General features: G+C 40.0%; 2 protein-coding genes across 4 annotated transcripts in view; one reads left to right on the top strand and one right to left on the bottom strand.

Annotated features, from left to right (window-relative positions):
• The window catches only part of top3b (DNA topoisomerase III beta), a 30,787-nt gene extending 17,539 nt beyond the window's left edge, over positions 1-13,248 (bottom strand). Inside the window, exons 1-9 of one of the 2 annotated variants that reach the window (XM_076890693.1) lie at positions 13,228-13,248; positions 4,225-4,356; positions 3,786-3,892; positions 2,946-3,020; positions 2,508-2,698; positions 1,892-2,048; positions 1,692-1,805; positions 1,377-1,467; positions 36-190 (exon numbers count right to left, since the gene is read on the bottom strand). In XM_076890693.1, the coding sequence (XP_076746808.1) occupies positions 36-190; positions 1,377-1,467; positions 1,692-1,805; positions 1,892-2,048; positions 2,508-2,698; positions 2,946-3,020; positions 3,786-3,892; positions 4,225-4,267 (933 nt within the window). In that variant the 5' untranslated portion in view covers positions 4,268-4,356; positions 13,228-13,248. Of the gene's footprint in view, positions 1-35; positions 191-1,376; positions 1,468-1,691; positions 1,806-1,891; positions 2,049-2,507; positions 2,699-2,945; positions 3,021-3,785; positions 3,893-4,224; positions 4,357-10,238; positions 10,447-13,227 lie in introns of those variants that run through there. The other variant, XM_004574186.2, reaches the window with a different exon arrangement.
• LOC143421343 (uncharacterized) lies at positions 5,398-9,811 on the top strand. 2 transcript variants are annotated; one of them, XM_076890456.1, is made up of 3 exons: positions 5,398-5,567; positions 7,572-7,744; positions 9,381-9,811. In XM_076890456.1, the coding sequence occupies exons 1-3, from the start codon at positions 5,553-5,555 to the stop codon at positions 9,607-9,609; spliced, it is 417 nt and encodes a 138-aa protein (XP_076746571.1). In that variant the 5' UTR covers positions 5,398-5,552; the 3' UTR covers positions 9,610-9,811. The 2 variants fall into 2 exon arrangements, with proteins under 2 accessions (XP_076746571.1, XP_076746570.1); XM_076890455.1 differs by having other exon boundaries at positions 7,569-7,744.
• Positions 13,249-13,459: the final 211 nt, after the last annotated feature.

The raw sequence follows: 13,459 nt of genomic DNA, 5'->3' as shown, positions 1-13,459 counted from the left end.
TACACATATGAGCAGCCTTGAATGAATGTACTCACCTCTTCTACCCAGAAGGGGTTGTTGGTCTGCTGCTTCAGTGTTCCCTTCAGGTCGAAGTTTGCTGGGTAGTGGGTCGTCTCGGTACGTGGGTAGCTGATGTAGCCCTGTGTATATAGGCGCTCAGCAATCTGCATAGTATGCTGGGGACCCATGCCTGAAACATAATATCACATCCTTTATCACATCCTTTTTCTCTTTAATTCTTTCACATTTTTTCTTCCAGCAGACAGAGTACACCGATGAGGAAGGCTGGATGTGATTGGCTGCAAACTGGACACACTTGAAACTATGGCATAGAGGCTGTCACTAAACAAACTCTTATCCATCTATGTATAACCCAGATCACCATCTGCACCATTTACTGGACAGGCAGTGGAGCATCTTCTCTAACAGACTCATTCACCTGTGCTGCCACAAGGGCACACCCAGCAGTCTTTCATGCCACATATAATAAGTACAAAGAAATACATCATCTAACAGAGAAATGCATTGAGATATCTTATGTCACATAAGTAATGGGTGTGATGGTCAAACTCATTAAACATTAAAACAATAGAAAACCTGAGTCCATTCCTGTGAATATAAATTCCATTCAAAAGACTTTTTATGATAAGTTTAGATATAAGGTAAGAATAGAACAGAAGATACTCTCCAGTAAGTGACTGTTCCTCTCGATCGCAAAGGATAAAGTGTAAGGTGGGTTTTCCAGTACATGACCCTTACCTTTCATTGAAACAATATTAAAAGTACAAGGATCAAATATAAAGACAGTATCATTTTATTTTTGCAAACATAATAATCAAAGATCAGAACAACTGTCAGTGTTATAGCAGCCATATTCACAACCCGAATTCCGAAGAAGTTGGGACGCTGTGTAAAGCGGCGATTGGCAATAACAGTTTTATTTATAAAGCACATTGGATTACAATTTAACTCACGGTGCGTAACACAGTAGCTAAAAATAGTGGATACCCCTCAGCCTCCTAGTAGATACACCAAGGATATCCTATTCCGATCACTCAAAATACTTTACACTACACCACATATCCATAAAACACATCCTGCATCAACACATGTATCAATTTAGAATCACCAGGGAACCAAACGTGTTCAATTATATTTGAGTCAGTTTCATCTAATCAAGCTTAACATTCTTAGTTCAAACTTCATAAAGATTAAACAAACCAAAACAAGAAAAAAAAACTATTGTTTTTCCTATCCATGACTCATGAAAAACCACAACCCCATCCCCTCAGTGTATTTGTATGCTCAGGAGAAATGACAGCTCATGAAAAAGTAAATATAAATAGCTGTAAATGTAAATATACATATGTAAATACCTAAGGCAGAACTAGCCACTCTCAACATCTCCACTGTGTTTAAGGCTTGAGGCCTCTGCTTGGTCTTCTCCTTCTTACTCACCAACTCCACCTGTGAGAGAGAGCAGACACCTGCTTAAGCAAGCTGACCTAAATTTATTATAATTCAGATTGACTGGAAAATGTTTTATAAAGCAGACGTTTGTCTTTGTAGTTAATTTAATATTTGGTGAAACAGGAAACGGAATAATAATCATGACCTTCATAATGTCAGACAGCACATGTACAATAAAAAAATATTATCTACAAACCACAAAGTCTGGTTTTTGCACTCACCTGCGCATCCCTGGATGTTTTCGCCAGGTTGACAAACATTTGACCCACCTCTCTGTCAAAGACCCTAACTCTGTTCCAGTCCAGTGTCAGTGGACTCTCCTTTCCTTTAAAAACCTGAACAAAGCACATCATTTCTGTCAATACCGCACAGCAGAAAGGAATCTTTGACAGTGTGGCAGGAAACTGAGGTCATGGTTTACCTTTGCCTGGATGACCCAGTAAGTCTCTGGTTTAAAGGACTGGATCTTGTCATGGCGTTCCACACAGAAGCCAAGTGTTGGGGTCTGGCACGGACCAAAGGAGATTAACGAAGAGTCTAGATTGCCATATTTCCCTTGAAAATACTTTGTTTGGAACCTGAAAATTAGTTTAGTCAAGAAAAAAACCTTAAATGAACAGTATAAATATCTTTGATCAGCTGTAATCAACCATGTTTTCAAAGATTCTGGAATTTCATAAACCTCTGACCAGATGAACTAAGCTTTGGATGGAGGTGAAATCACACAAAAACAGTGCTCTGTGGCATTTTGAGTTTGGGACCCCCTTTTTTTTTTTTTTTTAAATTAGTGCAGTTTGAAAGTGTGGTATTTAACTAACCTTCCTCTTCTGCTTGATTAATCACACAATTCTGAGCTTACGTGAGAAATCAAAGTCAAAGTCAAAGTAAACTTTATTGTCATCTCTGCTACATACAGTACAGTATATAGAGAGATGAGACAATAAGGCTCCAGTATCACCAGGGTATTTATTTGAATTGTAATTTTGAAACCTTCTACATCAGTAGACAGCTGTGTGCGGGTGAAGAGAGCAGTGTACCGGGTGAAGGCACAGCCAATACGCAGATCCAGCTCTTGCCGTGCATCTACTGACAGAGCTTCATTGTGATTGGGCTCTCCAAGGCGGTTCATAGCATTCCAGATGTCAGTGTCAGTAATGGAGCTGAATTTGGCACGGTAAACACTCCTGGCACTTCCCTTATTCATCACTGGCTGAATGGCATCCAGCACCTTGAAGAGAATTACAGGTGAGGCAGAACACAGAAACAAACAGCACAAAAAGATCAAGAACACGAACAGGACAAAACTAGAAAGAGCACACAAAATTAAATGACAGCAGCTTGAGCATGTACCAGGTCACTAAAGGATGACTGTAGGCCATCTGATACAGCTACAACTATAAGTTTTATCAAAAAGTTTGAAAGCCTTATGTTAATAGAGAGTACTAATAAGAAACAGATGTGGTGACCAGCATTACCTCGAAACATATGTTCTCTCCTTCTTTGTCACAGTCCAACCACAAAACCACACAGTCACTGCCTCTGGCTTCAACCTGACATGATACCACAAACTTACGGTTAACAATGCAGTGCAGTGAAAACATATTTGCACCCTCCCAAATTTGTTAGTATGCTGTGCAACTGTGACACGTTTCAAATCTTCAAAAGAATTATATTAGAAAGAGAAAACCTGAAATAAATACAAAGTGCAGTTTTAAAATGATGATTTCATTTATTAAGGGAACAAAATCTATCAAATATACCTGGCCCCTTTGTTGATAGTGAATTAAATGTGATTAACTACATTTTGGAAAGCTGAGTTTAATTTGATTAGCCAGATAGCCTGATTAGTGCCAGATCTACTGAATCAAGAGATCTTTTAAATAAAACCAAGTAGGCTAAAAGATCTCAAAAAGCAACACATAATGGGTTTTTTTGTATTGTGGCACCCAGAAACAAAGTCATTTCTCAGGCTCTGGGACTCAAGTGAACCACGGTGAGAGCTATTATCCACACATAGAAAAAAACCTACAACTGAACTCCAACTCCAAAACTTCAAAAGTATTGCTCAGTTGGGTTATTCCGCAGGACAATGATCCAAAACCATTCAAGGCACTTTACATTAGGGAAAGACACTACATCAAGATCGATAACATAATAATACACCAGCAAGTCTACATCTGAACAGCTAAAAAAAAAAAAAGCCAAATAGGTTTTGGAGTGACTAATCAAAGTCCAGACTCTAATCTGATTAAAATAAGAAATCACATAACAACTAGTACCGATGTATTGTAAAGCCAATTAATGGGTCAACCTACCTGAAGAAACTTGACCATATTGAGTTTAGGGTTGGCCTCCTTCTTTTCAGTAGGAGCTTTACTAAAGAGTTCTGCAGGGTCTACTTTGTCCCAGTTGTTATATTTCCCTGGAAAATAAAGAAAAAGTGCAACATCCTTCACATTCACTACACTATTGCTGTGGACCGATATCAGCCATACAGTTCATATCACTTGATCACTGCAGTGTACTACAATACAATGACTGACACTTTTTTTTTATACAATGGTTCTTCACAGAAAATAACCCCTTCATCATCTGACACCAATAAGTTGTGGCGTTTTGAACTGTATTATTTTATAAAACTGTCCCTAATAATCTGTTTTAATTACTCCTCCCATGTAAAATTAGGAGGTGAAAAAAAAAAACAGTGAAAATTTAGATCAAGGCTGAGCAAGACCTAACATGGAGGATACCCACCAATAAAATCGAGACTCATCACATGCCCACAAACAGAAGTCATCTTAAAGTGTACAGTTTGGCCCTGGAAAATGCCGGTGTATTCGTGCACTGAGCATGCGCCATTGAGCCCCTTGCGACTTGTACAGTTTCCTAAAGAAAAAGGAGAGCAAATTAGGCATGAAAAAGGCTACACGGTTATCTTATTATAATTACAAACAGATAAGGTCATTCAAAACATTTCAATGTTCATGTTAAAAAACCAGAAGCCTTAATACAAATTTAACAGCTCAAACAGCAGATGAATTTTAATTGACAGGTCAACACCTACACCTTCATTTTGCTGCTCCTTTTATGGAGATCCCATCTCATCCTATCTCTAGCATCCTCCTCTGTCACACCAACTCTCTGCATGTCCTCCACGACCCTGCATTCCGTTTTCTTCTATGGGCTTGGAGAGTTTGGAGGTATGGTCTTCACTCCAGACTGTATAGGAATTTCAAGACCATACCTCCAAACTCTCCAAGATCTTGTCCACCTGCTCCCTACTCTCACTACAGATCACAACGTGTTTGCAAACATCACAGTCCACAGACACTTCTGTCTGAGCTCATCTGTCAGTCTGTCCATCATCACTGCAAACAAGAAGTGGCTCAGAGCACTTCTCTGATGTAATCACCAATCTGCCCTCATGCATATCTTGCACCAGTTTGGGGTCTTTATGGTGTAAGGTCTACCTTACAACATAAAGTGCCTTGAGGTGACTGTTGTTGTGACTGGGTGCTGTATAAATAAAACTGAACTGAATTAATAAATGACTTGTTTTGCTTTTTTTTTTTTTCTACTGAGCATTTTACATTTAGAAATCAATTTAAAAATGAACTTCTGAATCACGGTCAAAAACTTTACAGAAAAGTTACTTCACTTTTTTGTTCTCTCATACTGTAGTCTAATTGCTGATGAGTCATAGAAGCAGCCATTAGCACGAGGCCAAAGTGGTCGTGAGCAAGCGTCCTCTCCCTGCTTACATGAAATTTCTGGTACAGGCTGATGTCCTTATGAATAAAATGACTCTCTCAAGGCTGAATTATAATGACAGTACGCAAACTATTATGACAGTAACTAATATATTCCCCACCCCCTACACAGACACAGCTACCCCAGCCTCTTTGAGGTGAACAACCCAATCAACAATGCACACAAGCAGAAATCCAGCCAAGAACAGGGCACATATATAGAGGTAGGTCCAGAAACAGTTCACAGATCGACTCCAAGCCAAAGAACAGAGTGACCACCAAAGAAAGGCAAAGAAGCTCCACTGCACCTAACTCCAGCCAAACAGTCAAGCCATGGAACAGCTCCAGGTAAGTATGCTGCCTTTTTGGTTTTTAGTAATGCCGACTGACATACAGCAACGTTAAACTCAGATGGGCTTTAAGGAACACACTAGTAGATTTATGGATGTTTTCACATCTTTCAACTCTATTTAATTCAATCTGCAGGTTAGTAAAATTAAACAACATTCATTTTCTATTAGAGCTGGATATCGTCACAGATTTCTATAACTGAATTGATTTGATTTTGACTCAGACAGTCAGAAATATTATAATTCTTATTACTTATCAGTACATATCCATATTTTTATATATGTATAAAAACAAAGCTGACAATTGTAAGACTTTAGAGGTGCAAGCATCACAGCAGATGCCTTTTTATCAAAGTGACTGAGGATAAAACACAGAAAAAAATAAAGTAGATTTTCTTGGCCTGGCTTTTATAGCAGATAACCCTTAAAAAGATTCTGCAGTAGTTAAAAAACTGAAGAAAACCACAAGTCAGTATATGAACATTACCCAATGCTGCTGAAGTGAAAATCAGAGCAAAGTTACAGAGGTTTTATAAGAGAAATAGCCAAGTGTTTTGCAATCTAAGCATATTTTGTAAAAGCTTAAATTTCTTTGGTATTGAACCGCAGAAATTAGGCTCTCTTATCGGAGGTCGGTTTGGGAAAAAAAAATAAAAAATGGCGGGTGACAGCGTGCAATCAACAGTATACTGGTGCGTAAAAAGCAAGCAAATAATGCAGAAAACAGAGATTATTGATGGTAAACTGGTCTCTTGAGCACACTGTGAGAGAGCAGTGAAAATGTTTTTCAAACATGAAGCGTACTTTTGCTCTTCTTTTGCTGCTGGTTCAAACTGGCAGCTTCTGAATGTGTGAGATGTCAGCTTTCAGCACCCCACTGCATGTCCGCAGACATGAATGAGCTGTGCTTTGTGTTTACATCTGTTTACCTGCTCTCAATTGCTGTTTTAGCCATTTGGTGGTTGTTGAAATAGTTTTGTGAGGTTTAACCTGAGATTCTGGCGTTTCTGGCAAAATACATTTATATTTAAAAATCGATATTGCATTATTCAAACTAAAATCGATTTGAATTAGAAAATCAATTTTTAAAATCCCACCCCTATTTTCTACATACTTACTTTATTAGACATCTATAGCGGTGTTCAAATATCTGCATATCCTGACTGCACAAGTTAAGTGTATGAATCTATTACAAAAAGAAAAACATTTGTATGCTGAACCCACTACAACATTTCTGTGAGTCCATTTTTTAAAGACCAGTACAGGAATGTTATTCACCTGACTGGCAATATCTACCAGTAGCTCAGAATAAGTAATTTGTACAATAGGAAGAGGTTATGCCAGATTTCCTAATATAATAGTAATTAAAAGCTGGGTCTCTGATAATGTAGGGAGTGTTGTTCAAGTAAAGTAAGTCAGTAAAAAAGAAAAGAGCAACCCTGTAACATCGCTGTATGTGATCAATCTTGAGAGCCAGACAATGTAAGAGAGAGAACCACAACAACCCACCATGAACAGGCACAGTGAAGTGGTGGTGAGGAAATCTTTTAACAGGCAGGAGTTTAACAACTCCTGGCAGAACCAGGCTCAGTGTGGGACCCATTTACCTTCTGTGGACAAATTAGATAAAGGACCCAGTCACACCTGATGAACTGAACAGGGTGACCTTATCTACTTCAAACCAACTTCCAAAATTATGTCAAGGCAAAAGTAGCGCTGCGTGTTTTTTAACTTAGAGGTGACAGAATATTTGACACCTGTATAATATTTTTCCTTAAGAAATATGAGCGTGGCTTCCGCTAAAATCTTTAATAATTGTAAGAAGCCAAAACTTACAAAGTAGGACAGGAAGTCTAAAGTCAAAAACTATCCCATCATAGGAGACCAGTATTACATTTGCCACCTTTAGAAGGTATAGAAACCTTGGTGATGTGTCTGGGTTCACCGATAAGAAACTCATCAATCCATCAAAACATAAACTCGCTGACTGTGTGTTCAGCAGCTGCGTGTCTTTCTGCTGTGTCTGCTGGCCCTTCATCAGTGCGTGGCCCTGTCACTGAGCAGCCAGTGTGTGGACGAATCTTTCTGCACGTACAGCCTGCAGGACTACCACAGCCAGCTGGTCAACCTGCCCACCCGCATCAACGAGCGCAGCATTGCGACCTGGAGCTACGTGTAAGTGCTGGAACCTGCAACGCAAACTCTTATGCTGATTCTGCTTGGCTGAGAGAATGTTGAATGGGATGGGTCTATCCAGCAGTGTTAAGTCTAGTACTAAGAAAAAGCATCTCTCCATATTGGAACTTTACAAATTAGCAGAAAAAGCTGCGGGAGTCCTTCATTAAAGCACAAACTTTGCGAAGAAAAGCAACTTTTGTAGCTTTTTGTTTCTCTGTTTGTTTTACACAGAGAAAAATCTCCAGTATGTCTGCAGAAGTTGAGGCTTTCGTAACATTTTTCAGATCGAAAGTGAAATAATACAAACTATTGTATTAATTAAATATCTTAATTTTTATAATTAAAATATATATTTTTTAAAAACTCCACACTTTTCACAAGCCAATGAGCCATTACACTCTGAGCCATGAGCTGAGGGTTGTTAGGTTAGACAGTAATTAATATTAATAAAAATGTCTACACCACCATAACATCTGTTTTCAGCAGCACAACAACATTCCTCCAATTAACATCGGAAAGCCTTCCAAGAAGACAGAGTAAAGGTAGATTTCTTATGCCTTAGTATATTGTATATTTTATTTTATTTGACTTTGACCTTTGTCTGTACTTGAGACTATTTACATATTTTTACATTTAAGATTATGGTTTCTTAAAAAAAAAATGGAAACCAATGAGTAGTTCATTCTTAAAGACCTGTGTTTTTTTCTAATTTGAATATTTATTAATGCTCATTAATAACAAAAAAAAGTTATTCTTATGTGATTAATCAATGGAATAATCGATAGATTACTCGAATATCTGATAGCTGCAGCCCTACAAATTAGAGCTCTGGATCTTTAAACTCGATCCATTTAATAATAAAACTCACTGGCTCACAGCCTAATACAGGAGACGTGGACATCCCTCTTGTTTGTTGCAGATCAAGGTGTAACTAGAGAATGCATTTCCTGAAGAAAATGCAGTGTGAATGCTGACAGCTGAATGGTTTGAGCTGAAATGTAATAATTGCTGAATATTTAGTTTAAAAAATCTTGAATGAGCTGAAATACATTGAATCATTCACCTGAAAGCAAAAGTGCAAAACTGTTGAAAGCTGAAGTTCACACAGAAGAAGTTTCAAAGTTGGAAAGTACCTGAACGTCTTTAAAGTTAAATTAGAAAAAGCTGATTAATGACAAAAGAAAATTTAGCATCAGAAAACTTCTGAATGAATAATGAAGTCCGGTATTCCTTAAATCACTAGAAGAGTGGAATTACGTATTTTAAATGTCTAAACTCAAGAATAACAAATGAAAAAAAAAAAAAAAGCTGCAAAAAAGCTGTTGCATGCGTATGTCTGTGAGTCTGAGTTACTGATGCTCAATGGGGAAACAAAGACATTAGACAAGGTTAAAAAACTTAACACCTTCCTACTCTTCCAGGGATGCTGATGCTATTTTCTGGAGAACTGATTGGCCAGTAGGTGGTGATTTCTAATCTGGAATTTAACCTGCTCCAGAGCAGGTTAGATTCACAGCATGAGTTACCATGGTGAATTACCTCAGTAAGAAGTGAACTACCTTTGTAGTACAGAAAATCCAGATAAGCCCAAATCCAGATTCACAGTATAGGCCTACTCTTCATCTCTCACCAGGGAAAACATCGACTTGAACCGGGTGCCTCAGGTCATCCATGAGGCCAGCTGCCACACCGGCCACTCCTGCAGGGGACTCGACAGTGAATTTGGTTTAGAGACCATCCCCGTATCCCTGAGGATGCCAGTCCTCAAAAAGAACCCCAGCTGCTTCCCCTCAGCCAGCTACTCTCTGGAGTTTGAGCTCATCACTGTGGCATGTATATGTGCCATCTCCAGACACAGCTGAACACAACAGAGCATGCTATGGTCAACTTGGGCCACTGGAAAACTTCACCAACATCCACTGTTTAGACAAAGTATAGTTTTCACATCAATTTTACTGAGAAATAGCCCATTTCACTCATTGTGCTTGTTTTCCAGAAGACACTGAAAAGGTTATCAGTTATTACACACTTGTTAACAGCTCATTAAAGCAATCTGAGACACTTTATATTATACGGTGTCAATTCTGTGTCCATGTGTAGTGTTTTGACAGCCTTGTTATCACAACACTTTTGTTTAATTCGAGATCCAGTCTAAGAGTGTCTAAAAAAAGAGAGTACTGCTTTAACTATTGTATATAATATGTCATTTAGCAGTACAGGCAAACACAGGAAACAAACCAACAAGTCCAACACTGGAATCATCATTTGGATTACTCTAATTAAGACAAGCAGGCCAGCCAGGCTTATATATGCTGAGTGCCCAGATTTAAAAAATCCTTGTATTCTGAAAAAACAAAGAAAGAAACAACAAAAACAAAACAAAAACCAATCAAACGCCAAAAAGTCAGCCGATCAAAGCTAATCAATTTCATTTCGGCTCCACCATACTTCCACTGCGTGCTGATCGACACAGCTTTTACTCTGTACCCACCTTTAGAAAGGATTTTGGCAATGGCCTGAGCCAAGGACGGCTTCTCCGCTACCATCAGCACACTTCTCATGATGAGCAGTTTCCCTCAGCTGTCGCTTACTGTCCCAATCTTGTCAAAAGGAAACACTGACCTGTGCTATGCTTATCACCGGCTAACAGGCTGTGTGAGAAACTACTGCAGTGGCCATGGCGCGTTCTACCATACGAGATCTACTTCCGGGTGAACGTCATGGCCTTTGCCTCCCATTTAATTAGTTTTAATGATTTGATTTTCTTTATCGTCTTATTATTATTATTATTATTATTATTATTATTATTATTATTATTATTATTATTATTATTAAAAATTGGTAGTGACAAATAAGGTGACAAATTAAATACAGACTCGTAGCTCAGCTAACTCAACAAAACTAACAAAAATATATGCGTGAGGAGCGTAACATAATTTGAAAAGAAGCTTACCAAATGGACAAACCCAAAAATCTGAAAGAAAATTTTTATTTTCAGGTAACGCTGTCGTTTTCTTCCGTAATCTAGAGGTTTTAGATTTTGTTTAGGTTAAAGTGAATTTAAAAAACAAAAGAGACAAAAAAAGCTATCATATCTTTTTGTCTTTTCTTAATGCCGCGTTGTCGTTCTTGCGACAATAAAATGGCACGACTGTGTGTGTGTGTGTGTGTGTGTGTGTGTGTGTGTGTGTGTGTGTGTGTGTGTGTGTGTGTGTGTGTGTGTGTGTGTCAATCAAAATTTGGACACAAGATGGCGGTAGACGACACGAAATAACCGGGTACGTCAGTCATTTTCTTCTACCCAAAGTGAGAAAACAGATCATCTCAGCAGAGCAGGTGTTTGTTTTTCTAAGAGTTTTACGTATATCTTTGTGTTTGGTTGGTTGTTTTTATTTACGTGTTTATTGTACTGATGAAGACCAGCCATGTGAATAATGGCAGCCTGGATTCTGTTAGGCCGAAAGCAAACAGTGACAATGATCAGAATAAGAAACAAAGATGTCATGCTGTCACTTCTATGATCCACCTTTTTTTTTCTTTAAACACTGCTACACAGCTGTGTGTACATCCATCCATCTAGTACATAGTGTTCTTTGAGAACTGCGTGGGCCACTGGGGCAAAAGGGCAAGAGCTAGAAAAGATGCAGGGAACTGAGGGTGTGGAAGCTGGTCTTCTCTTCATCTTTGGGGAAGGTGATGGGATGCTGACCCCAGGCAGATGGTGATGAAAGAATTGTGTGTGTTGTTTCATTCACCCCCTCCGCTACACTTCAAACTAAGTCATCAATTAAATGCATCCTTACAACCGTTCCCTCCATGCTGCCCATTGAATAGGCAGATCTTCTGGGCTCAGTCTGTGGCTCTACCATTTTCTCTTAAAGACAGTGTTGCTAACCAATAACACTTATCTGGTTATTAAACTGGCTATGTTTTTATTCTAATATTCAGAACAGTCTTTGAGGATTCTGGAAAGAAGTCTTTTTAACCTTTTATAATTTCCAAATATCTCTTGTGTATATTTTGGGAAAACAGTTTGTTACCTCTGTGCCATAAATTTTACTATGAGAAGCTACACACCTCCCTCTCCCAAGCCACCTCCTCCAGTTTGTCCGGGGGGACACAAAGGCATTCCTAGGCCAGCTGAGAGATATAACCTCTCCAGCATTTTCTGGGTCTGCTTCAGGGCCTCCTCCCAGTGGGACATGCCCGGGACACCTCACTCAGGAGGTGCCCAGGAGGCATCCTTGTCAAATGCCTGAACCACCTCAACTGGCTCCTTTCGATGTGAAGGAGCAGCAGCTCTACTCTGAGCCCCTCCCGGATGACCAAACTTCTAGCCCTATCTCTAAGGGAGAGGCCAGCCAGCCTTCGGAGGAAGCTTTTTCCACTGCTTGTATTCGCAGTGTTGTTCTTCAGACACTACCCAAAGCTTGTGACCATAGATGAGGGTAGAGACAAAAATTGACCGATAAATTGAGAGCTTCACTTTTATACTCAGCTCTATCTTCACCACTATGGACCTGTACAGTGTCAGCATCACTGCAGCCACAGCACCAATTGGTCTGTTGATCTCCTGCTCCCTTCTCCTGTCACTTGTGAACAAGACCCCAAGATACTTAAACTCCTCCACTTAGGGCAGGGACTCGTCCCTGAGTGGGCACTCCACCCTTCTTCTTCTTGAGCATCAGATTTCTAGGTGCTGATTGTCATTCCCACCGCTTCACCCTCGGCTGCAAACTATTCCAGTGCAAGCTGGAGGCCATCACCCAATGAGGCCAACAGAACCACATCATCTGCGAAAAGCAGAGATAAGATTCTGAGACCACATAAGTGAAAGCCTTCCACCACTTAGCTGTGCCTAGAAATTCTGTCCATAAAAATTACAAACAGAATTGGTACAAAGGGCAGCCCTGGCGGAGCCCATCACGCACGAGGAATGAGTCTGACTTATTGCCGGCTATGCGGACAAACTCTTGCAACAGTTCTATAAGGATCGAATGGCCCGTAGCAATGGGCCCCATACTCCCGGAGCAACCCGCAGTACACCCAGGGGGACACAGTTGAATGGCTTCTGCAAGTCCACAAAACACATGTAGACTGGTTGGGCAAACTCCCATTCACCCTCAAATTTTCTTGACAGGATAAAGAGCTGGTCCAGTGTTCCACGACCCGGACAAAAACTGCATTGTTCCTCCTTTATCCAAGGTTCGACTAACAGACGAACTCTCCTTTCCAGCACCCTGGCATAGACTTTCCCAGGGGGGCTTAGGAGTGTGATCCCTGAACACAACTTCCAGTCCCATTTCTTAAAGATGTGAACCACCGCCCCGGTCTGCCAATCCAGAGGTACCGCTTCATGTTTCATTGCAATTTTGTAGAGGCATGTCAACCAAAATAGCTCAGGGTGAACCTCATCCACCCCAGGGGTTCTGCCACCAAGGAGTGCCTTGGTGGCAGAACCCCTGCCTTAGTGACCTCACCTCAGCCAAGTTGTCCCCCTCGTCTCCAGTCTCTGTTTCCTACGAGGAAGACTTGCCAGTGGGATTAAGGAGGTCGTCGAAGTATTCATTCCACCGCCTGACAATGTTCTCAGTCAAAGTAAGCAGCGCTCCACCCACACGACACACAGGGCAGGTAGAGCACCACTTTCTCCTAAGTAGCCTGACAGTTTACCAGAATCTCTTTGAGGCAATCTGCAAATCCTTTTCCAGG

Source organism: Maylandia zebra, linkage group LG12 (genome assembly GCF_041146795.1).
Source record: "Maylandia zebra isolate NMK-2024a linkage group LG12, Mzebra_GT3a, whole genome shotgun sequence".
NCBI classification, from domain to species: domain Eukaryota; kingdom Metazoa; phylum Chordata; class Actinopteri; order Cichliformes; family Cichlidae; genus Maylandia; species Maylandia zebra.
The sequence above is the reverse complement of the archived record's forward strand: the minus strand, read 5'-3'. Positions and strand labels throughout refer to the sequence as shown.

What these genes read in the sequence shown, in the direction of transcription:
- LOC143421343 (XM_076890455.1), top strand. An exon ending in ATTGCGACCTGGAGCTACGT is followed by an intron (nt 7,745 to 9,380) that starts GTAAGTGCTGGA and finishes ATCTCTCACCAG; the next exon opens with GGAAAACATCGACTTGAACC.